Consider the following 25,185-nt stretch of genomic DNA (forward strand, 5'->3'; position numbering starts at 1 on the left):
ATCACGCAAAACGATTTCTCCAGAGTGTATATCTCACTATTTGCATCTGAGGTAGTGCAAGAAAAAATATAATAAAACACAATTGAAAAAACTATTTACGCAACATTTTCAAACCAACAATAGACAGAGAGCAACAACACACATTCCACTACAAAGAGAGAGAAAAGACAGAGCACAGTGAGAGCATGAGAGAGAGAGGCAGACCATGTGAAGAACAGCTCTGAAAGACTTTTTGTGGGGACATAACAAAGGCCCCTCAGAAAACACAGTGGCATAGGAATGTTAATTAATTAATGAGAAACTATTCAGCCAACAGAGAATGGTGGAGAGAGAAAGACATAAGAGAGAGACTGACAGACCTGCTGGAGGAGCAGACAAACTCAAACAAGGGTGCAAAGACTTAGAAACTGTAGAGTTTATACATTTCAGAAAGCGCAGAGTGAACTCAGTTTGGCCAAGCGTCAATGCAACAGGCGTGATAGGGGAAGTTGGCTGTCAATAATTCTTTATGATGCATCCTTTCTCAGGCATATTGGTGCACTGTCAAAGCCTCAGTTACTCAAGCTTCAGCTTTCCAGGAAATAAAAGAACAACCGTGTTTTCCACATGGACTACCATGCATTTCTCAGCTAATCCCTTGGGGTTTTAAAAAATATTTCCTGAGACCAAGCGGTTGTCAGAATTGATGAACTCATGGAGAACTGTGTAATCCTCCTCGTAAAACATGAAAATCACATAAACTTGAGTTAGTAGTTGTTATTTAACGCTTACCCCATTTTGAAATTCTTTTCAATTTGAAAAATGAATCATAATCTTTAATCTGTTCAGTGTTTTATTCTCTTCTGCTGGAAAACATGAATTATCTTCCCTCCCTATTGCCGCATTTCACTGCTTAGTACGTGCTGCTAGGAGGAGATACGCCTGACATCTTACAAAAGGACAGAATTAAGTCGGCTTTGCTATGAATGGCAAGCCATTTTTTCTTTCTTTGATTTGTTATAATTATGGAATGCATCTTTCAGCAGTTATGCAACATCCTGTGCTTACAGGTGCACAGCATGTAAAGCTCAGCTGTGGAGCACAGGGTTTCATTTTATAGCATTATTGTCTGGCTGTGTGAAGTGTATCGGGAACAGCACAGGTTTGATTTAAATATTAAATCCATGCATGCATGAATTATGTGTTGTAATAAAAGAAAGGGAAATTATTTTCAAGATCTGTTGAATCTGCAACGGAACACACTGACGGTGAACAGGCTTTAGCCAGAAGCAGCTGACACTTCTTCACAAATCCACACTCTTCTCTCTATAGACTGGAGTGTGTGTATGTGAAATGGATATGTGAGCTCCTTTGCGCCGGTCACTCATAATCTGTTATTTTCTATGGGTGTCCCATGTGCGTGTGTGCATGCAGGCGTGTGTGTGTGTCTGTGCGTGTGTGCAATCGCAGCATTCCAGCAGCCGAAACTTGAGAAGGTGTGACTTACGAGACACTGGATTCGGCTCTTTCTGGGGACTGAGGGGTGCTGAAGTGTCAGAATTCCAATTTCCTCCAAACAGTCACTCCCAGTCACATTCTCTCACCCCCTGCATCTCTCACACAGCCAGACACACTCATCAGATCTTGCTTTCTTACTCTTTTTCAGCTATAAACACTCTCATTTTCTCCCAGTTCCATTCATAAGGTCCCAAAAGGAGAAATTTGGTCTCACACCAGTGAACTGAATTGCCACACACCCCCCCCCATCCTCTTTTCTCTTCCTCAAACTAAACACTCACTCTTTCTCGTAACATCAAGCTTCTGGAAAGTAAAACAGAGGGAGAGGAAGAGAGAGAGAAAGAGAGGGTAGAGTTTGAGAATCGCGGGCCCCTCCTACTTTCCGGAGATGCTCCAGCCCATCCCTAAAATGTGGGCCAATGAGGGTGGCTCATTCACAACTCATGCGCTCCTTCTACAATAGGTAAGGAGAGAGAGACAGAGAGAGCAAGAGACATATACAAGGAGTGAGAGAGAAAGAGAAAGGGTGGCTGTGTTTGGGGGAGAAAGACTGTGAGAAAGGAGAGGGCATAGTGAGAGGAAAGAGGGGCAAGAAGTTACTACCAAGTTAACCCCTAGGGATGAAGTGACGGAGGGATAAAGAGAAATGAGGAGATATACCTTGTGACAGGGACAGATTGACAGTGAGGACAACCTGCACAGGAGAAAAAGGCAGCAAAGAGCCAGGACTATTTAAAAAAAGGAAGAAGCATTGGAACAACCTCACTTCATCAAACCTGCCTCTTTCATCATCAGAGGACAAAGGAGAATAGGACAAGACAGACATCTCTACAGGTGTAGTTGCAGGCAGGTGGATAGTTAGACATGCTGCCTGTGCTCCTGATTCTCTGCGTAGCTGGTGGAGTTTTGGGGTCTGCCCCTGGAGTTTTGGGGTACGGACGGGCTCAGGACATACAAGGGCCAGCGGCACCGCTGTGCCCGTCTCCGTGCCAGTGTGAAGAAGATGGGATCTTCGTCATGGTGGACTGCTCGGAGTTGGGACTAGCTTCTGTTCCGACCAACCTCAGCCCTCTCACCACTTACCTGTGAGTATACCACATGTTAACGTTGGGCAAAGCCTAGGTGTGTCAACTTTGCATCTCCTGGCCTTGCACTCTGTCCTGAACATTTCCTTGACCCCAATCATCCCTTTCATGTGTTTCCACTTTGTATCTCATCAAGCCATACTATTCATTTATCATGATTTGTTTCACATGAGAAATAAAAGTGCCATCTGCTAATCCTGATCATCCATTTTTAATTGAAAAAAAGATAGTCAAGCTGGGTTTCCTCTTTTGCAAAAGAGAGCAGAAGGCAACAGTTGCTTGGATGTGTGACCCGCAGCATAGCCCTTATGTACATAAAAATGGACAGGGCCAAAAGGGAACATATGTGTGTGTTGACCACTATGGCAAAATAACTGGACCACTTCTTTTAGTATCAGGTTTCTGAGTGCCAACTGGAGAACCAGCATGAGAGTGTGTATGCAAGTGTGTGTGTGTGTGCAAGCTGGAAGCACATGACACAAGGATGTGTTTGTGTGTGTGAAAGAGGAAGTGTTTGAACACAGATGTCTAAATGTGTGTGAAGTTTAATGGCCGGGTTTATGTCACTAATCTTTATCTCACTGTTGTTTGATATTATTGGCATGTGACCTTGGGGTAAAATAAGCTAATTCTGTATATTCATTTTTTGGTTAAGTTAAAAAGAGTATTTAATGATATTTCACTTTAGATCTTTGACCAGTAAATGGTATTTGTGAGTATACGCTTGAAATCCTGGAAAGGGAAGGGGCACATATTTCTAATACAATTAGAAACCAAATTATTATTGTTGCTCCTCACAATTCTTAACACAATGAGGTGCAGGAATTATGTTCAATTCACCAGCAGGATTTTTCTTAATATATTCTGTAAAAGACAACCAATCTAACACCACCCTGCTGTGGTTAAAAACTAGATCTTTCAATGAAAACACTTTTATTACCGATATTAAAGGGATAGAAGTGAAATCCAGGTATGATCTCACTTGGGGTTTTACAAGTAATACTATTGAGGGACAGGATGGTTTCAAGGTTTCAAGGTTTCAAGGTTTTATTTGTCATATGCACAGCAGATACAGCGTATATGTTGGCAATGAAAATCTTATGTCGCGTGCTCCTCCAACAACTCCACATACATGGTGCAAATAACATAAATAAAATAGTGCAAAAAGAGAGAAGAATATTTACAATATTAACAATAAAGATTTGAGGATGTGAAATATATACATAAATTTTTAAAAATTTTAAAATATGGGAGGAAAGATCAACTGATTATGCAGCAAACAACGCTAAAACAGACATTAAAGACTACTTTAAGGTTACTTGAATGATGTAGAGTTTATCAAGGTTAAATGACAGTTGACCACTCCATCGAAGAGTCACTATAAGAACATCAACCGGTTCACTGAACATTGAGGTATTTAAACCAAGCCAGAACACTCAAGTGTATAGAAGGATGGATACGCATGAGAGAGAGAGTGTAGAGCAACTCTGTCTTCCTCTAAAACAAAAAGCTATGATCTCCCTATGTGCAAGTCTACACTGCTCTTACCCCCCCCTCAAACACACACAAAATCAGAGATATACACACAAACACACTCATTCCCTACAAACACAAGAGTAATTGCTCATTTCCCCTCGTTACCTAACAGTGGAACTGGACCAATTAGTGAGTTTGAGGGCCGATTTAGAATAAGATAAATAAACTCAGAGACCAACCGCACACGCCCACACACACAGTGACACACACAGTGACACACACAGTGACACACACACACACACACACACACACACACACACACAAACTCCAGAGAGGAGAAGAAGGGAATGTGGGACAGCAGGAGAGATGCCGCAACAAATTAAGATAAGAGAATCACAGATTTCTCTTTTGCCATGCTGATAAAAATCATCAAACACAAAAAAACAACCTCCCCTTCAAACCCTGCCCACATGCTCACACACACACACACACACACACACACACACACACACACACACACACACACACACACACACACACACACACACACACACACACACACACACACACACACACACACACACACACACACACACACACACACACACACACACACACACACACACACACAGCAGAGTATAGTTTCTCATTTCGTCTTGAAGTGTAAAAGGTTACAATAGCGGAGAGCCTGTCCAAACCCCACCAGGATCTGTCGAAGAGTCCAGCACGCCCCGCTGTGCTGTAGAGGCTGGATTAGCCTCCAAGCACATACTGTAGGCTGCCGAGGTCACAGGGATTTGCTTGGGAACCGTCCACATTACAAACCACATCCACACAACGCTGTGAAAGTATATGACATCATTCACCCGTGTCATTGGAGAGCTCTTCAAAGTAAGAGCAACTGCTATAGTGGCCGTGAGGGCAATCCAGGCTATGCATGATTCACTGTATTTCCTAGTTTTTTTTTTACATATTTGGAAGACCCCACTGCAAACAGGCATTATGGAATACTAATCGACGAAAACAGTTGTATTGCAACTCTAGGCAAACACAGGTTAACTTTGCAAAGGAATTGAACAATTCAGAGGCGAAGGTGCTCTGAGCAACACAGAGCAGAGCAGGTAAAGATTTATGACAATAATCGTTTTCGTGGGCAACACATGAAATGAGCTGTCATTTGAGAAGCTTTGAAAGACCTTCTCTTTGATATCAGATTAGAGAGGAAAGACAGTGCCCAAGGGTGTGCGTCTGCCAGGTTGAGTGTGTGTGTTTGTTAATAGGCCTATGTGATGAATTTGAGAACACTGCGTACAGTATGTCAGCAGGGATTGGTGCTGTTTTATGTGTAGCTGCAAGCAAGGTTATTTGTCATAGGAGATGGCTTCACAGTGACACAATAAGTACCTCAGTGTCACAAAAGCTAGCTTGGAGCAAAAATAAATAGTCAACTGTCGTCCTGACAGACATATTCAGAGCAAATATTGAACTAGACAGGAACCCTGGTAGCCCCCTATGTAAAGCGGTCCTGTGTACTAAGGCTCAGTCTTTACTGGCCTGCTGCACTCTGCTGCTATCGATTAGAGGCAAAACTTTTTTTTTTAACTAGAGCACCAGCATGCCAAGGGCGTCCTACACCACTACTTCCGGTGTGCTTAATTAGACCACACCCATCTTCTAACTTAATTTTGCCTTCAATTACACCTAACATTACACATCAAAGTTTTGTGTCAGCATCTTGCACTTTGGGATGCTATAACCGTCTCAAAATCTGTCCTCAGACAGACATATATAAACACCTGGCAAAGTACTTACAACTGCTTCTGTGGTAATTCCCGAAAGTAGGTGTTTCAAGGACCACATTTTGCCACGATGACACACAAAAAGCTGGTGCTTGGTAATCATGTTTGAAATGAAGGATATGGTGATGATCTGGCTGGTGTAACATCCTGAACATAGGCTGTTTCTAAGGTTGTCAGGTGTTATGTTCACACATCTCACACTTCCTTCAGTGGTCATCAGTGTGTGCATGTGTTTTTAAGAGGAAAACAGGGTCTGGGTCTGGTCTGTGACTGGAGTTGAGCAGCGATTAGGTGATGCTTTGTGGTAGCGGTGAGTGTGGTGAACTTCTAACGGTGTTTTGGCCGAGGCCAGGAAACCACAGCTAGTGCATTACCAGACTGAGGAAAACCAAGGAGTGCGTTGTGTGTATGTGTGTGTGCAAAGACCACCCAGACTGCTGAGGTTTTTTTTCCCTTCTAGCAAGTGGAGGTGAAGCAAGAGTGTAAGAACAAATAGAGACAGGGATGATGAAGAAAAGGGTGAAAACCAATGAGGACAAAGGTGAGAATTACAAATTGGTGACAGAAAAATCTGTGCTGGAAGATTATGAGTACAAGCGCACACACACACACACACACACACACACCATTCCCCTTATGGTGGCTGTGTCTGTAACAGTCGTTTGCGTGTCATTTAGCCATTATGTTGATGGCATGATTCCTATCAGAAGCGACCGGGGGTCACACTGTAAACATCAAGTCAGATTGAAAGAGAGAAAGAGAGGGAGAGAAGTAGAGAGAGAAAGATAGAGGAAAGGAAAATGAAAGAATGGAGTGAGGACGATTTGGTAGGAAAACAGTAACAAAATAGAAGAACTGCAGAGAAAAAAGGAACAATGTTTGTGTGTGAGTTCTGTCAGTAAAGGGCTCTCCATACAGCAGCTATCAGCTCCAGCATCAGTGTCCTGGCTCCAGACGTCTATGTTAGCCCCCCCACCTCAACTATATCCCCATCCCCCTTTGTCTGCCCCCCTCCCCCCATTCTCCTTTCCCCACCTGTGTCCCTCTAGCCTCCTACTTTACATAGAACAAGACTACATGCTGCAAAACTGTATGTGTGTGTATGTGTGTATGTGTGTGTGTGTGTGTGTGTGTGTGTGTGTGTGTGTGTGTGTGTGTGTGTGTGTGTGTGTGTGTGTGTGTGTGTGTGTGTGTGTGTGTGTGTGTGTGTGTACGAGTGTGTTGAAGGCTAGGAAAATAAAAGTGATCTTCCTATAGTGTTTCAAGCAGGTGTTGAAGCTGGTGATGCAGGACTAAGTGTAAATGTATGATTACTGATGTGCAATGGGGCTCTTGTAGAATTTAAATTAATGCTTATAGCTTAGGGCAGCAGAGCGATAAAAGTAAAGGGTGTGTACCCAAGCCAAATGTTTTCAAGGTGTGTGTGTGTGTGTGTGTGTGTGTGTGTGTGTGTGTGTGTGTGTGTGTGTGTGTGGTTGTGTGTGGTTGTGTCGGTAGAGGGAGGAGGTGCTCTGGATACAGGCCAACAAACTAGCAGCTGTGATCAGAGTTGGGGAACAGAGTTAAAGGCATTAGAATCCTCATCCTTATAGCATATCGATTGACCTATAAAGTAGTATACATTTTATGTGATTTTTTCTGCAAGCATTTGACTTTTTCATACCTTCCTTTACTCCTTTATTTCGCATTCTTTCCTGCAAAAGTGTTTTCCCCAAAGTGTCAATTCCTCGTCTCCCTCCTAGAGTCCCTGGAGACCCAGTGGAGAACACCAGCAGAAAAACGGATTTGGCTTGCTACAAAAGTGATATTTATGCCAGAAGGGTGTTGAAGAGAAGGGATTGGCAGTTAGCATTGGATAGTGCAGTGGTTTGTGGTTTCCTGAGAGCAACCTGGGAGGCTTTTAAATGTCGCTCAGGGACAGACGGCAGGTAGGCAGGTAGAGGACAACAATGGAGACAATGACAATTCCTTCGGGAGCGGCAGGCAGGGAAGACACAGAGCCCATAGTGTGCTCTACCGCTCCATATCCTGTCCTTTGGAAAAAAGTAGAAAGCAATCACGACACAAGATCTTAAGGAGAACTAGGGTGGAGGAGGTGAAGATCAGGAAAATAACGTGGAGAATGTGCACAGGAGCCTGCATGTGGACCGAACACAACTGATGTTGGTATTTGTCGGGGTCAGGCCTGTGCCAAGTGACTGAATATGTAAATCTGTCAGTTTCGTGTGATGCAAGTATGACATGGGGCATAGGAATGTGCTCCGTGTGACGTGTGGTTGAGGGGTGAAGGGCTGCTTCTGACTGAGAGGATTCAGAATGCCTGCATGGTCCAGATTCCTATTGAGCCCCTTCCCAACCCTGTGAATCCATGGGAATGTTTGTGTGTGAGTGTGTGCATGAATCTGTGCACTAGCCCTCTCTTCTCCACTACAGAGAAGGCATTGTGTAGTTCTGGGCCAGGCCACGACAAATGTCCCTAACTGCTCTAGTGCGTGTACATACATATACACATGTGCATTCATGACCTGTGACTTTGGGAGTTGTCATTTGTGTATGTGTCTAAAGTAAGATAGCACATGTATTTTTATACATAAACTTATTTTACCAGTAAAATACCTTGTTTTCTCGGAAAGATTGGTTGTCACAATTATTTTGTTTCTTGCAGCAAGAAGATGGAGTTACAGCGGTTTTCTGTAATCAGAATGCTCTATTGCTGTTTTTGTTTATTCATTTGAATTTTATTTTGAAACCCACGTGTTCTTTAGCTTTATTGTGATGGTATAGCCTTATATTGTGTGGCTTATTTTCTTCCCCTCCTTCTTTAAAACACCACACTTTAGAGCTATAAATTGCATACATGTGTGAAATATCAGTAATAGAAAGTGAAGACTAAAATGACAAAATAGTGATTTCCAGACATAAAGAAGAATATTTACACAAGTTCTGACAGCAATGTGTGTAGGACATGGCTCTCAGAATTCCCCCCGGTACCTGTACATGCTCAGTCTGTCTCTGTCTGTCTATCTGTGTGATCGTTGGCCAGGCCTGCTGACTAAAGTGGCTCATGTGGGGCTGGCAGTGTGCAGGTGATGACTAGTAAGAGCTAATGATACTTAATGCCCTTTCGTACAATGTACACACACACACACACACACACACACACACACACACACACACACACACACACACACACACACACACACACACACACACACACACACACACACACACACACACACACACACACACACACACACACACACACACACACACACACACACACACACCCAAAAGACCCCTGTGTGCACGTTACACAAGGAAACACATTGCACAAACATGAAAGTACGTACACACATGCTTACTTGCAGACACACTCAGATGCACATACTGACTTAATGATGGTTAATGCCCTATCCAATCCCCCTGTGCAGCATCAAAGCGTCCCACAGAGCTGTGCTGATACAGCGATGGTAGCAGGGATTAGATCAGGAGAAGGGGCCACTGGGGTGGGAGTTAGCTAAAGGGAACAAAGAAGCAATCACAGACACACTTAAATGTCGCACACATGTGCACACACCTCAGGGCACACGCATCACATGCCATAGCCAAATTGGGGTACTGCACAGAAAGAGGAAGAAGGGAACAGAAAGTAGAGATATGAAGTAGGGAAAGGGAAAGAGATGAGTTATGGAGTAATTGAATTGAATAAGGTAAATTGATCTGAATGCAGAAACAGCAGTCAGGTCACCATGATGGCATAATAATTCTTACAAAGACTGAACTTACAGGTGTATTTTCCATCTGCTGTAAAGGGAGGCTGGAGGGAATTCTGCCACTGCAACTGCAGCCAGACTTACTCACGTCTCTATTTCGTGTCTGAGTAGGAGCAAAAGAGGAAATCTGGACTTTTTACATGCATGGCAAGAGGCCAAACTAAATCTCTTTAAACCAACAGCAGCCACATGTACTCATTGGTATGGGGTAAGATTTCATCAAGTCCTGATATAAGTTCATGTCAAGATGCTATGCGTTGGTACTGCTGAATGTATGGAGCAGATGAGCTTTTCATAGATCTGTAAAAGAGGAGTGTGCCAGGAGTGGATTTAAGCAGTCTTCTAACTAGCTCCAGTGTCCTCCTGTTTCTGCCATTCAAACAAACAAAGTCATAATGGAGCCTGACACTAATACTCATCGGGTTTCATTTACTGTTGTATCCAATGCTGAGAATCTGCCTTGAATCAGCATACAGGAAAGGACACCTCTGTAAGAGATACCTTTCCAGGATGTGTGGAAAAGTTGTGAAATTTGTAACCCTTTTCCACACATCTTTGCCATGATTACAACACATTTCAGAGACAAGTGGCTGTCAGTTAGCTTCAATTTAGACTGAAACTAAAATGTGCTTTCCTGCACGTCATGCACGAACATATATGAAAGCAAAAACAACAGATTAGTGAGCTATTGGGAGGGCTACGTATGAATGCTTTCTGCCTTCCAAAGCTATGTCCTACCCACAACAGCTGCCTGTCAGTCCTGTCCACATGTTGGAGGCAGTTGTATGTTGTGTAGTGCCGACTGTTCCAACACTTCCTGTTCCATTACTGAAGTGCTTGACCTTTCACCCTCCCCTCTCCGTCTCATGACAGGGTGTGTGTGGGAGGACAAGGAGCGGACATAGAGTGTGTGTGTGCACGTGTGTGTGCGGTATACCAGGGGATGAATAAGTCCCAGAGGGCATGAATATGCTTCCCATGACATGGCCATAGACTAAACAGCCGCTCTCTCCACCCAGACATCCGCCTGTCAGTCTTCCCTAAACCGCAGTGAGCGGAAAACAGCACAAAACATGGGAACACAAAAACACAGACGCATCTCCCTTTTCAGTTTCGTTATCTCCTCTATTCTCTTCCTTCCTCCCTCCCTCTCTGTTTCGCTGCTCTTTTGTAGCCCAGTCCTCCCCGTGGCCCTCCTTGTCCAGGTGAAAGACTTCTCCTCGCCCTCTCCCTCGCTCTTTGTGCCCCGTGAATGAGAGAAAGAGAGAATAAGAGAGGGAAAGATAAAGAGAGAGTGCCTTTGGACACAAAGGGCAGTGTACCCCTCCCAGGAAGTCTGGGAGAGCGGGAGGAAAAAAAAACGCATCTTTAGAGGAAGGAGGAGGGGAGAACAGCATTGTACCCTTCTTCCTGACTCTTTGTGTGTGTGTGTGTGCATACCCATGTGTGTGTTTGTGTGCAAGCTCATGTGTGACCATGAGAGAAAATAAATGCCAAAGCAGTCAGTCTATTCAGATAGGAAAAGGCTAAAACATTTAGACCTCACCCTTACACACAGTAGACACACACACACACACACACACACTCTACTCTCTCTCTGTCACACACACTAATGCACACAACCATTTAGGCCCTCTGTAAGGCAGCGCCCGAGCATTGACTACCAGTTGCATTGTGTGGAATAAAAGATCCTCTTTCATCATAGCCTTAACTGTTTCAAAGCACTAAGCAGAGAGGATCAGACGGGATGAATCCGACTGAAGACATTACTGTCATAGTTACAGTAAAAGACAGCCAAGGCGTGGCTCTAGCACCGCTAATGCAGAACTCTGCCCTCTGGGCAAGGCTCTGGTTGTTGATTTCCACTAAAGATCTATTAATCTAAAGTTCCTCACAGATAAGCTGCCTTCAAAGGTGCAGAGTTTACCGCCATTATTGGCTGTTTGTTTGCTGAGAGTCTGCACCTGAGCGAGTGAGAAAGGGTTTGGCAGGGAGACAAGGAGAAAGAGAGAGAGGGAGCAGGGAAGGAAGTGAGAGGGAAGGCCTCAGGGTTTGGCTCTTGTGAAGTGATGTGTGTGTGTGTAAGAGAGAGTCTTTAAAAACATCCTTCTCAAGGTCAAAAATGTAAGGCTCTTTGTTTACATGCTTGTGCTGCATTGTTATGTACCGTACCTGCATGCAATTCTATGTTTGAGCCACATGCCAGACACTCTCCATACAAGTTTATTTAGTTTTTCCTTCGAAACAAATCAAAAGTCAAATGTATCAAGCAATCTCCCCTCAGCTTGCTCCCAGACAGCTTTGTCTGACAGACACATTTCACCTTTGACGGTAGAAAGGGATACCTGACTGCTGATGGCATCTGTCCTGCTGTGAGGGTATATTCACTCATCAGGGTGGTCCATCATCCAACCCCACAAAAGCCTGGAGTGTGAATGAGTGCCTGCGGGTGTAGTTTGGATGTGTGTTAGTCAGGTAACATAACAGGGGTGTTTTTTTCATATGATGTGGCCAGTTGTTTTGAGCGAAATCAACCAACTTTTGTCAGAAAAGCTTCCAGTTTGAAATTGGCTACAATGGAGCTAGGGCACATTCACACCCACACATACACTGCCTTTGATCACACAGCCGATAAGATACTTCAGTAGTTCTTTTGTCGGCAAAGAGGGAAATATGATAAATGACATGATTGTAACTACCGGACTGTGTAACCCCACGCTTCAGTTCAAATTTGAAACATGGATGGCGAGAGGTAGAATGGCATACGAGAGAAGGAGAGAAAGGGCCAAGGCTGATGAATGGAAATGTAGCTCTGCTTCTTCGTGCTTCCATTCCGCCCTTTAGAAAAGCTCCATGCCTTGGGTACTCTATCAATCACAACATAAAACAATCAAATATCAAGTGCTTTAGCTGTCTTTCCATGCCAAACGTTCCTCTATATACAAATACACACTTTGCAGAAAGAAGAATAAAAGATCAGTTTGAGCACATTATGTATCTGCAAATCATGGAACGATGGAGGAACCAGGAAAGGAAAAATGCATTTTTTTCATGCTACTCAAATGGCTGCAATATTGGCCACAATTTTACACATGCTACTGTGCTTAAATACACACAATTACATGCAGGCACATGAAAATGTAATTCCTCTCCAGGGAAACAGAAAGAGATCAGTGGGGGCTTTGTCAGTCATTCTCAGGTTCAGAGCAGAGGGGGATAAAAAGAACAGTTAAGAGGCACATTTGGGAGTGTGTTTGTTGAAGGATGAGCATGGGTCTCCATGTCTGCATCCTCTACGCCTAATACTGCTCTGGAGTCTTTAGTTCATCATTCAGCAGCAGACGGAGATCTGAAGGGAGGAGATAGCGCGCCTCTGGTGATTGAAAGTTGTGTTGTCCTGCGAGCAATATCAGGCTGCTTTCTTGACGCCGTGATGGCCATGATAATGAAGAATGGTTCCCTACTGAAATCTCTTGTGGAAAATAGAAGGATGGAACCACATGAACTTCCATCATGTCCCTCACAGCAATCTGTTCCCATGCACCGTGTGTGGTGAAAGCACGACCAGGGATTTTACCCACCACATCTGCCGGCTCACTGCAGAACAATAGGGGTGTGAAAACGAGCGACAGACATCTTACCACACACACCGCAGTCACCTATAAATGGAACAAATATTGTACTGAACACACAGATACTGACACACACACTTGCACTCAGTCTCCCTCCCTCCCTCCCTCCCACTCCCACTCCCACTCCCACACAACACACACACACACACACACACACACACACACACACACACACACACACACACACACACACACACACACACACACACACACACACACACACACACACACACACACACACACACACACACACACACACACACACACACACACTAGAGGTGCCAATAAAATCGGGACACTAAAACCCCAAATCTAATTGAGAAACTCCCAAATGCCACACACCAAAAGACTGCAAAATCTTTAAGCGTTCTCTTTCTCATTTCTTTTGCGGCCGTTTATTTGCGCTGAAAATATCTGCACCTCACAGCGCCAGCCGACACAATGCACATGTGGTAGTCATCAATCATAATTATCATGGTTTAAAAAAGCCACAGCTGTTATTTGATTTTAAAAACAAGCCATAGCGCGGCGCCTTCCAACGATATGTCAAGTTGTCAGCGGAGGCCTTGGCCTGCACAACAGAAATGTCTTTCTCTCTCCGGCTTCCCAATGAGCTTGTTGGAGAGCACAGCAGAAATGAGCTGCATTCAACCTTTCGCCATGACTCACCACAGTGCGTCTTTATTTTTAAACATTTTCTCCCTCCATTGCTGCATGTTTATTCTGTCTGAGTGAGGCCGCTGTTACGGACTTCACACAACGTTTGTTTATGGCTTATTTAATCAGGACCAGATAATGGAGGAGTGTCTCCATTCTTGGGCGCATCCCCAGAAGCCGGCTGATGCGTTCTTGTCTATGCGTTTGCATGCACGGGTGCGTGTGTTTCTATGATTTAATGATGCCCCGAAAAAGTTCCAATAAATATTTGTCTCAGACGAATATTAGTACAGCGACAATGAATATAATTAAGGTGTGTATGTGTATTGTTCACGAGGCCCTGTGAGGTGATTGTGTGCTTCCTGTGTTGTATGTGATGTCAACCAGTCTTGATTATGTAAATCGGTGTGCCATTACCGCTGGCTATGTCATCTCTATGACAACTTTGTTATCACTTTATTTACCTCTGACTTTAATCAAGCCGTAGTGCATTACACTTGTTTCATTCATTCCAAAATGACTGCCTGGAGTCAAAGCAGATTGCGCCAAATGAGACAAACAAAAATATATAATTTACATGAAATTTCTACAGTAATAGTGTTGAGAGGAAAACCTGGGATCATCAACAGCTTTAGGAAAAAGGGTTTGATTATTTATATATACGTATATAGATATATTTTAATTTAGGGTTTCTTGAAATATTCTACTTGTTGAAAATGAAAATAAGGATTTGAATGACGTTATGAGGAGCAGAATTTGAATACATAAAAATAAAGATGTTAGGACACGAACAATCTATGGACATTAATGATACAACAATATTCAAATGTGCCATCTGAAGTTTTTTCTATTATAAACACACATGGCTTCATTTAATTTTTCAAACCACACAGCATTGTGTGTTTCCTTAATAAGCCTTTTTTGAATGCTTGGACAACTGCATCTACTCTGGTTTGCGGTCTCCTTCTTCTTCTCTTTTATTGGCATATTGCAACCTTTTATGGTGCATTACCACCACCAGCTGTCAATATGCTTTAGAATTCTCCACAACAAACGTGTATAATGCCACCCCTTTGCTTGTAGTTGCCTATCAGAACAGAAGATGCAGACAATACAGAGATATGCTGGTAAAAACTAGCATGTAGTTAAGGTCAGTAACGGGTCATGTGGAATGAGAACGCCCTATTTGGTTCTGTTACTGAATAAAGCAATGTCATTAGAGAATGATCCATTTTCCCTTCAACACTGATCGAAAGCATCCAGCCTGAATTACACCTTGAACCCCTCTCTTTGCAGCCAGACCTCCCAGGAGGGGGCATGTGCAATAGGAAATTACTGTGAAGTACAGTGATCATGCCAAAATGATGGTTTCATAACAAAAATATTCAATGTCAGCAGAGCCTGTAAAAAGGTTATATACAGTTATTATTTAACTTACAAAATATCATATTGAAAGGACACAGTTAAGGTTGCAAGCTCATCACTTTCGTCAAAACATACCTCCTGACCCAAAGTGACAGTGGGAGTCCAAATCCTGATATTAAATATTATGCTTGACAGGGTACCATGCTGTTGGTATATTGAAATTTTCTTGTCACAACTCCTAAAAATGACAGACTACTCATATACCACAGTTGGTGAACCGTGCAGTATTCTTTCCACATCGGCCCTGAAGCTGAATAAAGATAATTTCTTTGGATAGATTTAACCAGCCCCCTGTCAGCTTGGCCGACTCGACAAACAAACATCCAGTGTGTCAAAATTCCCAACTGCAAGAGGCTTCTGAGAGCACAGTTTACACTTGCTAGCCTGGTGGTCTGACTTTATGAGCAATGGTTAGTGTCACACACACACACACACACACACACACACACACACACACACACACACACACACACACACACACACACACACACACACACACACACACACACACACACACACACACACACACACACACTCCCCACTATTGAAGACTCATGTGAGACCCCAAGGGCTGTGAAAGCTAAGAAGGGGTGACGTAGCACCTCCTTGCTTTCATTGTGTTTATCAAAGAAATGACCTTACATGACTGGGGCCACAAGGTTATGTATGTTTTCTACCAGAGGCTGACACGTTGTCCTCATACTATCCCAGGTTTAAAAAAAATGAGGTTACATGTGTGAATTGAACAAGTGACTGTATGTGTGTGTGTATGCATGTATTTGAGCATCCTGCGCCTCTCCCTCTTTGACCGCAACGCAGCTGCGTCAACACTCGCCCCACAGCACACCCTCTCACGTCAGAGTGTGTGTCAGAGGCAGAGAAATGGAGTGTGTCTACATTACAGCTATGAACAAAAGGGGAAGAAGGTGGTCTCTTGAGAAACCTGAGAAGGAAGAAAGCAGAGAGAAATAGATATGGAGGGATCAGATCTGAGAGAAGGTAAAGTGAGACATCTGGAAAAGAGAAGGAATCACTGGGACGAGGAGGAAATTACAGCTGCCCAACAATGATTCATTGGGGAAAATTTCTCTTCTCCATCTCCCTCTCCTCTTCTCTACCTAACCCTCTAACCTCTCTCTGCGTACTACTCCCCATTCTTGACGATTGATTGCCATGTGAAAAACGCATTCTAAACATTTGTAATTTGACATGCCCCAAGCATCTTCAAGGAACATTGATAATGTATAAATTGATGGATACTTTTATACTGACATTCCCCTTTTTGTCTCTCCAGGGATCTGAGTATGAACAACATCAGTGAGATCCAACCCAGAGCCTTCCACCGACTGCACCTGTTATCAGAACTGTGAGTACGAAATCCCTCAATTCACATTAATAATAAAACTTCATCGTCACAACTCACACATGACAAGAAACAGTCATTCCCCGAGCCGCTGATACGCACAGACCTCAGGGATGGGGATTAATGACTCTGGCCCGTATGTGATCTCTCCTACCAAGAAACTGCTTGCAGCAATACACTAGAAGATCCTGGGATGGCTGCACAAAGGAGGCAGGCGAAGGGAACCTGATATTCACGCAGAGAGTGAATATATGGTCTTTAAAGTGTTTAGAGAGCATAGTTCTGTGCTCAGCATCCAAGCCGCTGCTTTCTTGCCCCTCCACCCTTTGACTTTGTTTCAGCTGGATCGCTCAGCAGGAGCAGTACACACGTAGACACTAACCTTTGCCAAGACCAACAACACATTAAAGGAGAACTTCAGGACAGGATTGGAAAATGAAATGAGCAAAGATGTTGTGTTTTTCTCAATTTGTAGCATTATAAGTACAATTGGATTTCATGAAATATCTTTTGATATTGTTGCCAATACCCAAAATGAGTTAAATAGCAAAACAGATATGCTTGTTTATACTTTTTTTGGCTGGTAACAAATTAAACAATTTGTTATAATAAAAAATAACAAGACCAAGCGTTTTACTCAGCTTTTGTGGCACATTCTTTTATTCAATATTTAGATTTGGTCAGTACTTTCAAAAAGTGGAAGGTATGGGTTACACTCTGACAGGGCTGATGAAAGTACACAAGCCATATCAAAACTTTTTAGGCATTTCTTCGGTCGACCATATCTAGTTCGACCACTCAGCAGAACTCAGCTTAGTATAGGTTTAACAAAAGCTGCCCAAAGATATGCCCTGAGGGTGTGAATGTTTGAGTGTGTGTGTGTGTGTGTGTGTGTGTGTGTGTGTGTGTGTGTGTGTGTGTGTGTGTGTGTGTGTGTGTGTGTGTGTGTGTGTGTGTGTGTGTGTACATGGGGTGTTTGAACAGTCCGCTGTTTTCTCTGCCAATTCTTGCAGCTGCAGCCTGTGAGGCATGAGCTAATGATGATGAAAGTAAAAGGTTAGCTGCATAACTATTCAGTTGACTTTAAGCCGCAGTCACTCTGGATCTGATGAGTACAACTAAGCAGACCAATGAAGTTTTGTGACACCTCAAAGTTTCAAGAATTCAATTCAGGACTTTGATTTATTGTTGGGTGATGCATTGCTGATCTCGACTTTTGCTTTCTCTTTAAAACGGTAAAGGTCAGATATTGCTGATGGAGTTATAATCAGAACCACACAGCACAGAGTGATGCTGAACACCGATATTGACATTTGCCTGCATTGGGGAAAAAAGGGGGGAGGGGGTCTTGGATGCGGCTCCATCTGAACTGTTTGTCCAGAGACAATCCTCCCAGTGTTTTACAGCCCTGTTTATCTTGCTTCCTCTGTATCGCTCTCATGTTCTGACACTTTATGGAGACGTTCTGTTGCTTTGTAACTCTTCCAAGGAGGATGTACCTGCCCTAAAGCGAATTGTATAGCCTGCTGACCATTTTTGGAGACATGCTGAGACAATGATGATGTTCCAAGGCAGGAAAAAGCACATTTCTGACATCCACTCCAGTCTAGGAAGTTTAGCAGGATGAAACATAGCAGGCTATGGTTAACACATTATAACTTCCAAGTTACAGCCCTTAGAAAAACAACCCGAGGCTCTAAACAAAAACACGGTCAGTGTGAGGGCAAAACTGCTTGATGTGGGTCTGCAGCACTTGTTAGTAGCGCAGGGAGAAGCAAGGGCTAGGCATGTTGTGACTGGTAGTGATAAATTGTTTGATGTTGTGCTCTACCTCCCTCTTTTTCAATTCATTTCTACAGCCCCCCATATCCATTTAACTGCAGGCTATGGCAAGCTGAAGTCACTGCCTTTCATAGTTTTTCTCATTTTTGGACCCTCTCCATGTTTTTATAAACCAGTACAAATCTGCTTTTGGCAAGAAGTCCAGCTTTCATCCAGTTTCACACTTTGGGAAGGGGAGGGAATAAAGTCTTATGAGCCACATACAGAGTGTCTTTCTGAAACTCCGCTAACATACTTAAACCGTATCATGGGACCAATTATCTCCTCGCATAGTTTTCTTTTCTATAGTGTCAAAATGCACAAGGCTAATCCCTTTGAACCTCAATTGAAGGAGTTCAATTAACTCACAAAGCAGGTAATAACCTTGCTTTGATTCATTAAGGCATTGATATTGATAATAGGAAGTGTCAACCCTCCCTCCGGCCCTTTCTCAACCTGTAATTTCTAATTTCTAAATCCTTCTATTGATCTCAGATCCCTCTCATTAAGCCTCCGTTTAGCGCTTTGATCAGTGAATCTGCCATTTATAAAAACACACAAACCTGCACGCAACTATCAGTCAGACTGAGCATGAAGAGTTGCGACTGAGAGGCAGACTGCATGGCCATGGATTAATGAGAGGGCAACAATGCCCTCAGAGTGAGAGAAGGGTTACTCATCTACATGACAAATCAAAGACATCCCCTCTCTTCAAATGTTTCCCTCCAGTATCAAAGACCTATTCCTGATCTAATTGGATCTTGGAACTAGCAGAGAAACTGTCGCCCTTCCTGAAAATCATTTTTGAACGCAACCATGCTCTCCACCTATCATCAGTATCAAAGTCCTTGCTGCTCGTACCTCCGGAAATCTCATTTCACTTTGCCCTTTTTTTTTTGACTACCATCATAATTAGCCATTTAGGTAGAGTCTGTCATTCTCATCTTATAATTATCTGTAGCCATCACCTACCTAAATACAGAAATGAAACAAGTCCATTTAAAGTGGCCTGAAAGTAAAATAAATCTCACTGGATTTTTTAAACTCTCTATCACTCTTGGCTTTGCTTTGTTTGACGCATGATCTTACAGCCTAAGTGCGTGGAATATGGTGCAAGCTCTCGTTATCAGCTCAAGACTAAGACTCTGGAATATCCATTCAGCTCAAAGCGAGCACACTCAGGCACTCTATATCCAACAAATGAAATCCAAATGTAAGATGAGAGAAGTGGTGAGTAGAGGCCAGTGCTGCCCTGCTCGACTTCCTCTAGGTGATGAGATTGTCTGCTGACAGGCCAGCAGTATAACGTAGGCGAGGGTTAAGGGTTTACAATATTGGCTGTCTCGATACTCCAGGTGCACCACACAGCTGGGACAATTTAGGTCAATTAAAAGTTTTCCTTTTAGTGTTGCCAACATTGGTTTTTGTGTGCTTGTCTCTTTGTCTCACACAAACACGTACCCACAAACACACCTACACACACAAATTACCACTTGTCTGTATTTTACTCAAGTCATTTCAGAGGTTAACGCCAGGTTAAGTGGTTGACCCTTTGGCTGGACCTCCGAACAGAAGGAGGGATAACGTTGCTATTGATGGACCAAGGGTGAAAAAAGGTCAAACATAAATATGTATTTAAAGAGACACCCACACACACGGCCCTCTCTGTGATAAGACCTGTTTCTTCTCGCCTTTTGCTTTCATCAACTCCTATCAACCACCCTTGCCATGCTACCGCTATGGTGTCCTATCGTTACCTAAGATAGTATCCCAAAATATGATGCTGTCTCTGCTGTCTCAGTTGTGATGGAAACTTCAGGAGCAATTGACACGAAACTCAGAGAGACACAGTAGAGCTGGAACTTTGATGGCAAACACTGAAGGTTTATTATGAAGTTAACGGCCTGAGAATTGACAACACATTTGCTGCAGCCACGATTTGACAGAGCGGTTGCCCGACCAATTCTGAAGAACTCTACTACAATACGAGGTTTTAACCAGTTCAGAGTGTATAATCAACATTCCTCATCAGCGAAACGAGACAAATATGGACACTGAATCTAACTAGAGCTGTCGTCCATGGAAAAGAATGTGTGCCAGGGAACCTACGTTCCAGATAAGAAGGGCTTCCAGACGTCCCCGAACAAGAAATATCTCATGGTAGCTTTTGCTCGGTCATAGAATGGCATCAACAATTCGCCCAAACTGCTCCTCATTAAGGGAGATTACAGCACCCCAGCCCGAAAGACCTTTAATAATAACAATAATACATTTTATTTGTATTGAACTTTACATTTCAGAAATCTCAAAGTGCTACAGTGCAGGAAAAACAATTTAAAATTAATACAATTAAAAAATGATTTAAAATGATGCCTTGGGAATGCAGACAGAGGAAGGAGAAAATGATGAGCTGTGTCAAAGTTTAACTACCTAAGCCAAAAATTCCCCAACATAAGTCTTTGTTCAGTCGTTTTGTTTATTATGTTGAGGCAATAGGACATAGAGATAGTCAGGATAATCAGTCGTTGGTATGCTTCAGTTACGCCCTTACTGATCAGATCTCATAGCGGGGCGGTCTCATGTCTGATACCACCCCTCCCACTGTCTCATACGTTTGAATTACAAACTGGCCTCTGTTATCTTATATATGAATCATGTCAATACAGCTGAATAATGCTTAGGTGGAATTCGAATCAATGCAGTTCAAGCGCCAAAGAAAATGTTAACCATCCCAAAATCTATTTAAAATAAAAAACAGTTGGAGACATGGTTTGACAAGAGCAAGGCGCCTTTCATTAGAATGAGATTGATGTGGAATGACTAGGAGGCTAAGTGGGGAACATTCACTCATACGTACGATCCCTTACACACATAAACGCACACACTGATATCATGGAAACAGTTGGTCAGTGGCAATTCAGTGTTCTGTTGATGCCTATCAACAACGTTTGAACATTTCTTTCCTTTTTCAATATCCATCTTCACTATCAACCTAATTAGCCATTTGATAAATGAAGGCTGCAAAAAAACCCAAAAAAACAGGATTCCATTCGAATGGTTCTGGCTCCAATGGTGCGGGTAATAGAGAAAGGCTGGTTGGCAGTAGGATATGCACATCATACCGTGGCCTTAACTACAATGTTTGTTTTCTAAAACTCCAAATTACTGGCCCTACTTATCACCCCACTGAAAGGCATTTTGTTCTTTTTGATTCTAATATCTTTTTTGTCCGATACGTCTGTGCCTAATCATTGACAGGAAACAGGAAATAAAAGAAGCCACATAGAGGTCTTTGTAGAAATATGCTCAGATCTATTTTACTGGCGTCAGGAGCTCAGTAAAACCCATTGAAACAGTTACCTCTGGAAAAGCAGCTATGGAAATGGTCCCCAGTGACCAGTTTGTGCAATAGCGGAACTAAAATGTATTGAAGTAGCAGACCTATCTTCGGCTAAGGGACAACAAGAAGGCAGTATACAAGTTTCTTTATAAGTGAAAATCAGATGTGAGAGTGAATCAAGTTCCTTTGACGTGAAATAATAATGCATATTGGAATTTGTGAAGTCAAAGAGATGCAGTCTGCAGATCAACTCATCTTTGTGCTCAATGTCTGTGAAATCTATATTGAGACACCTTGTGACTTAGTCAAAGTCGTTTTGAATGTGTTTTGACTGGGTTAGGGTTAGGGTTATGTTTTGAAAGGCATGACTAATAAGGCACCACAATAGCCTGGATAACGACCAGTTATAATAGTTTGCCGGTGCAGGTTTGTGTGTGTGCTTGTGTTGATAAATACTAGCTCTACATGAACTTGTCTGAGTGTGAGATCTGGCAGGCGCGGGTGGGGTAGTGTGGTTTGCCACTGCACAATAATAAGACTGAGACATGTTGACATGAGTATCAGATGTCAGAGGGAGTTGCTGTGAGCTGTCAACCGTTACCATCTGGATGATAGTGGCTTGGAAAGGCAAGCAGAGTGCTTCATCGATATTTCAATGTTCTTGCACTGATGTAACAAGTCAGCCAGAGACAGGATGCTTAGCATAGGCAAATGTCCCCTGCAGGGCAACGGGGGTAAGTAGGAGGATGTCAATCAGTACATTTTAAGTTGTGTATGTGTGTGTGTGTGTGTGTGTGTGTGTGTGTGTGTGTGTGTGTGTGTGTGTGTGTGTGTGTGTGTGTGTGTGTGTGTGTGTGTGTGTGTGTGTGTGTGTGTGTGTGTGTGTGTGTGTGTGTTAAATAAAAGTTGGTGGTCGTGGGTGGTCTCGAGCTGTGAAGAACAAATATGTGTCCAAATTGTGCTTCCAGCTTGTGACCTTGAAAGTTACTCTGTTGGACTGAATGTTATTTATTTGGACATCTTATACACACTCACAAATGACCATTAGGTGCTGTGTTTGATAAACAAACTGATTGGATTGCTTGTGTGAATGTGTGTGGTTTCTCTCCCTCGATGTCCTCAAGGCCCCTCAGAATGGGCCCAATTTACTTCAAGGTCAGGGAAAATAGCACACACACACGCTCTCATGTGCGCATATATAGTATAAACCTTACCATACACACACACATAAGCTTTCATGCACACAAGCAAATATACTTTCAGGCTGCACTTGCTGACCCAGCCTCAGTCTCATTCAATTCAGTCTTTCCTCACTCATCAGAGCTCCAAGGATTGGTTAATGTTTCAGGGTGTGCTTTGGGCCAATAGCAACCACACTGAAGGGAATCGAATATTGTTATTTGCATACTGCCCCAGCAGTAACCCCAGAGCAGGAACTCAAGGATGAAGTCATATCACAGCTCAATCCAAAAACGTAGAATAAAGTAAATGGCAAAACCTTCCTTAAGAGACTTGTAATAGCTTTTGTGCGTGTTCTAATATATCATTTTTCACTTTTATATTTCATTTCCTCCTTTTTGATCTCCATTTCTCTCTCCCAGGCGTATCTCAGGGAATCAGCTGAGGTATATCTCAGGCCACGCTCTCCAGGGTCTCCACAACCTCAAAGTTCTGTAAGTAACATCCTCCACTCTTCCACCCTCTCACACTCTAGTGGTTCAGTCTTCATCCCAAGTGGGTTGTTCCACTCTAGCATTGCGGGGGGATATAGTTGTGCTCCTGCCTTGAATAAAACACACAGGCCACGCATCATTAACTGTAGTTAAAGTTTATGGGCTGGTTCCCTTATTCCCAAGCCCTGTTTCATTTTCACACACACACACACACACACACACACACACACACACACACACACACACACACACACACACACACACACACACACACACACACACACACACACACACACACACACACACACACACACACACACACACACACACACACACACACACACACACACACACACACACACACACACACACACACACACACACACACAGGTGTAATACAGGGACCTCCCAGTCTCACCACCCACTGAGATTACAGCAAGTGACTAAAAAAATCACTTAAAAACATCTTTCAAAGCTGTTCTCTCAACACCCCATTTCTCATAGTATGATCGTAGACTTATGATCTATGGCCACCAACTGTTAGCGCTGCCGTTAAGAATTAAATGAGAATTAGAATTTAAAAAATGCAAAGTAACCATAAAAACCATAGCACTTTCTAAGTCGTGGTCTTACCATCTAATGAGTTGCTTCTATGTTTCAACTGGGTTTGAGTCAAGGGTGTTAGAGAGGTTTTCATGAGCCTTGGCAATCAACTCAAAACCTTTGGACCCTTGCTGAGAAAAGTTTGAGAAGCCCTGCCACAGAATATAAACTTACCAAAAGAATTGTGGTTTGAAATTTTAAGGGATCTGGGAGATTACCATGCTCACAGGTTTCATCTTGTGTTGTGAAACTCACTGGGACAGAATGAGTGAACGAGCCATGAATCTGGGGCTATTATGTAATTACTGCAGAAGGACACACACATCCTGAATGTATAAACGTGTGCAAACATTCATGATGCACACTATAATGCCCTAGCATACTTTGGACGGTCTCTTTGACCACAGGGCTGTTGGTTTCCTTCCTCAATATATTAGTTAAAGTCAGGCCGTGTCAAACACAAATTGGCTGCTGACCTTGTGTACGGTACCCACAAGGTCCCTGTGGACACACGCACGCACACATGCACTCACACAAGCATGCACGCACACAAGCATGCATGCATGAGAACACACAGGAGCTTATAAACCCATAGTGAAGTCCAGTGATGCTCCCTGTAGGAAATTTAGTTTGAAACAGACCAAAGTCAATGTATTTATCTAAACTGAAGCACTAATTGTACATTACACTGGAGACTACAGTCAATTCAATTCACTATGAGAAGGTGAGCTATGTTAGTAACCAAAGAAAATGTGTTTGGCAACCGGAATACACTCAGACTTATAACTAAACAAATTAAATCACATTATAAGTGTTATCCTACTTGGCAGGAGTGTCTGAATACATTTTATTGACAAAGTAAAGATAGATGTTATACTGTAATAACTGCAAACTAAGAAGTTCAACTGTTAGACGTTTGATGCTTTCGAGGCACCGTAATGCCCCAATGAAGGCATAACGCTACTGACAGCAACACACTGGAGACTACACGCCTTTTGCACTAATATCAGACGACTGGTGATGATCAAAACTTCAAAGAAA

General features: G+C 43.0%; 1 protein-coding gene across 1 annotated transcript in view; it reads left to right on the forward strand.

Annotated features, from left to right (window-relative positions):
• Positions 1 to 2,014: 2,014 nt before the first annotated feature.
• The window catches only part of LOC134864325 (leucine-rich repeat-containing G-protein coupled receptor 6), a 36,469-nt gene continuing 13,298 nt past the window's right edge, over positions 2,015 to 25,185 (forward strand). The window contains exons 1-3 of the mRNA XM_063883204.1: positions 2,015 to 2,582; positions 16,639 to 16,710; positions 23,470 to 23,541. Of these exons, the coding sequence (XP_063739274.1) occupies positions 2,362 to 2,582; positions 16,639 to 16,710; positions 23,470 to 23,541 (365 nt within the window). The 5' untranslated portion in view covers positions 2,015 to 2,361. The remainder of the gene's footprint in view (positions 2,583 to 16,638; positions 16,711 to 23,469; positions 23,542 to 25,185) is intronic.

Source organism: Eleginops maclovinus, chromosome 1 (assembly GCF_036324505.1).
Source record: "Eleginops maclovinus isolate JMC-PN-2008 ecotype Puerto Natales chromosome 1, JC_Emac_rtc_rv5, whole genome shotgun sequence".
Taxonomy (NCBI): Eukaryota; Metazoa; Chordata; class Actinopteri; order Perciformes; family Eleginopidae; genus Eleginops; species Eleginops maclovinus.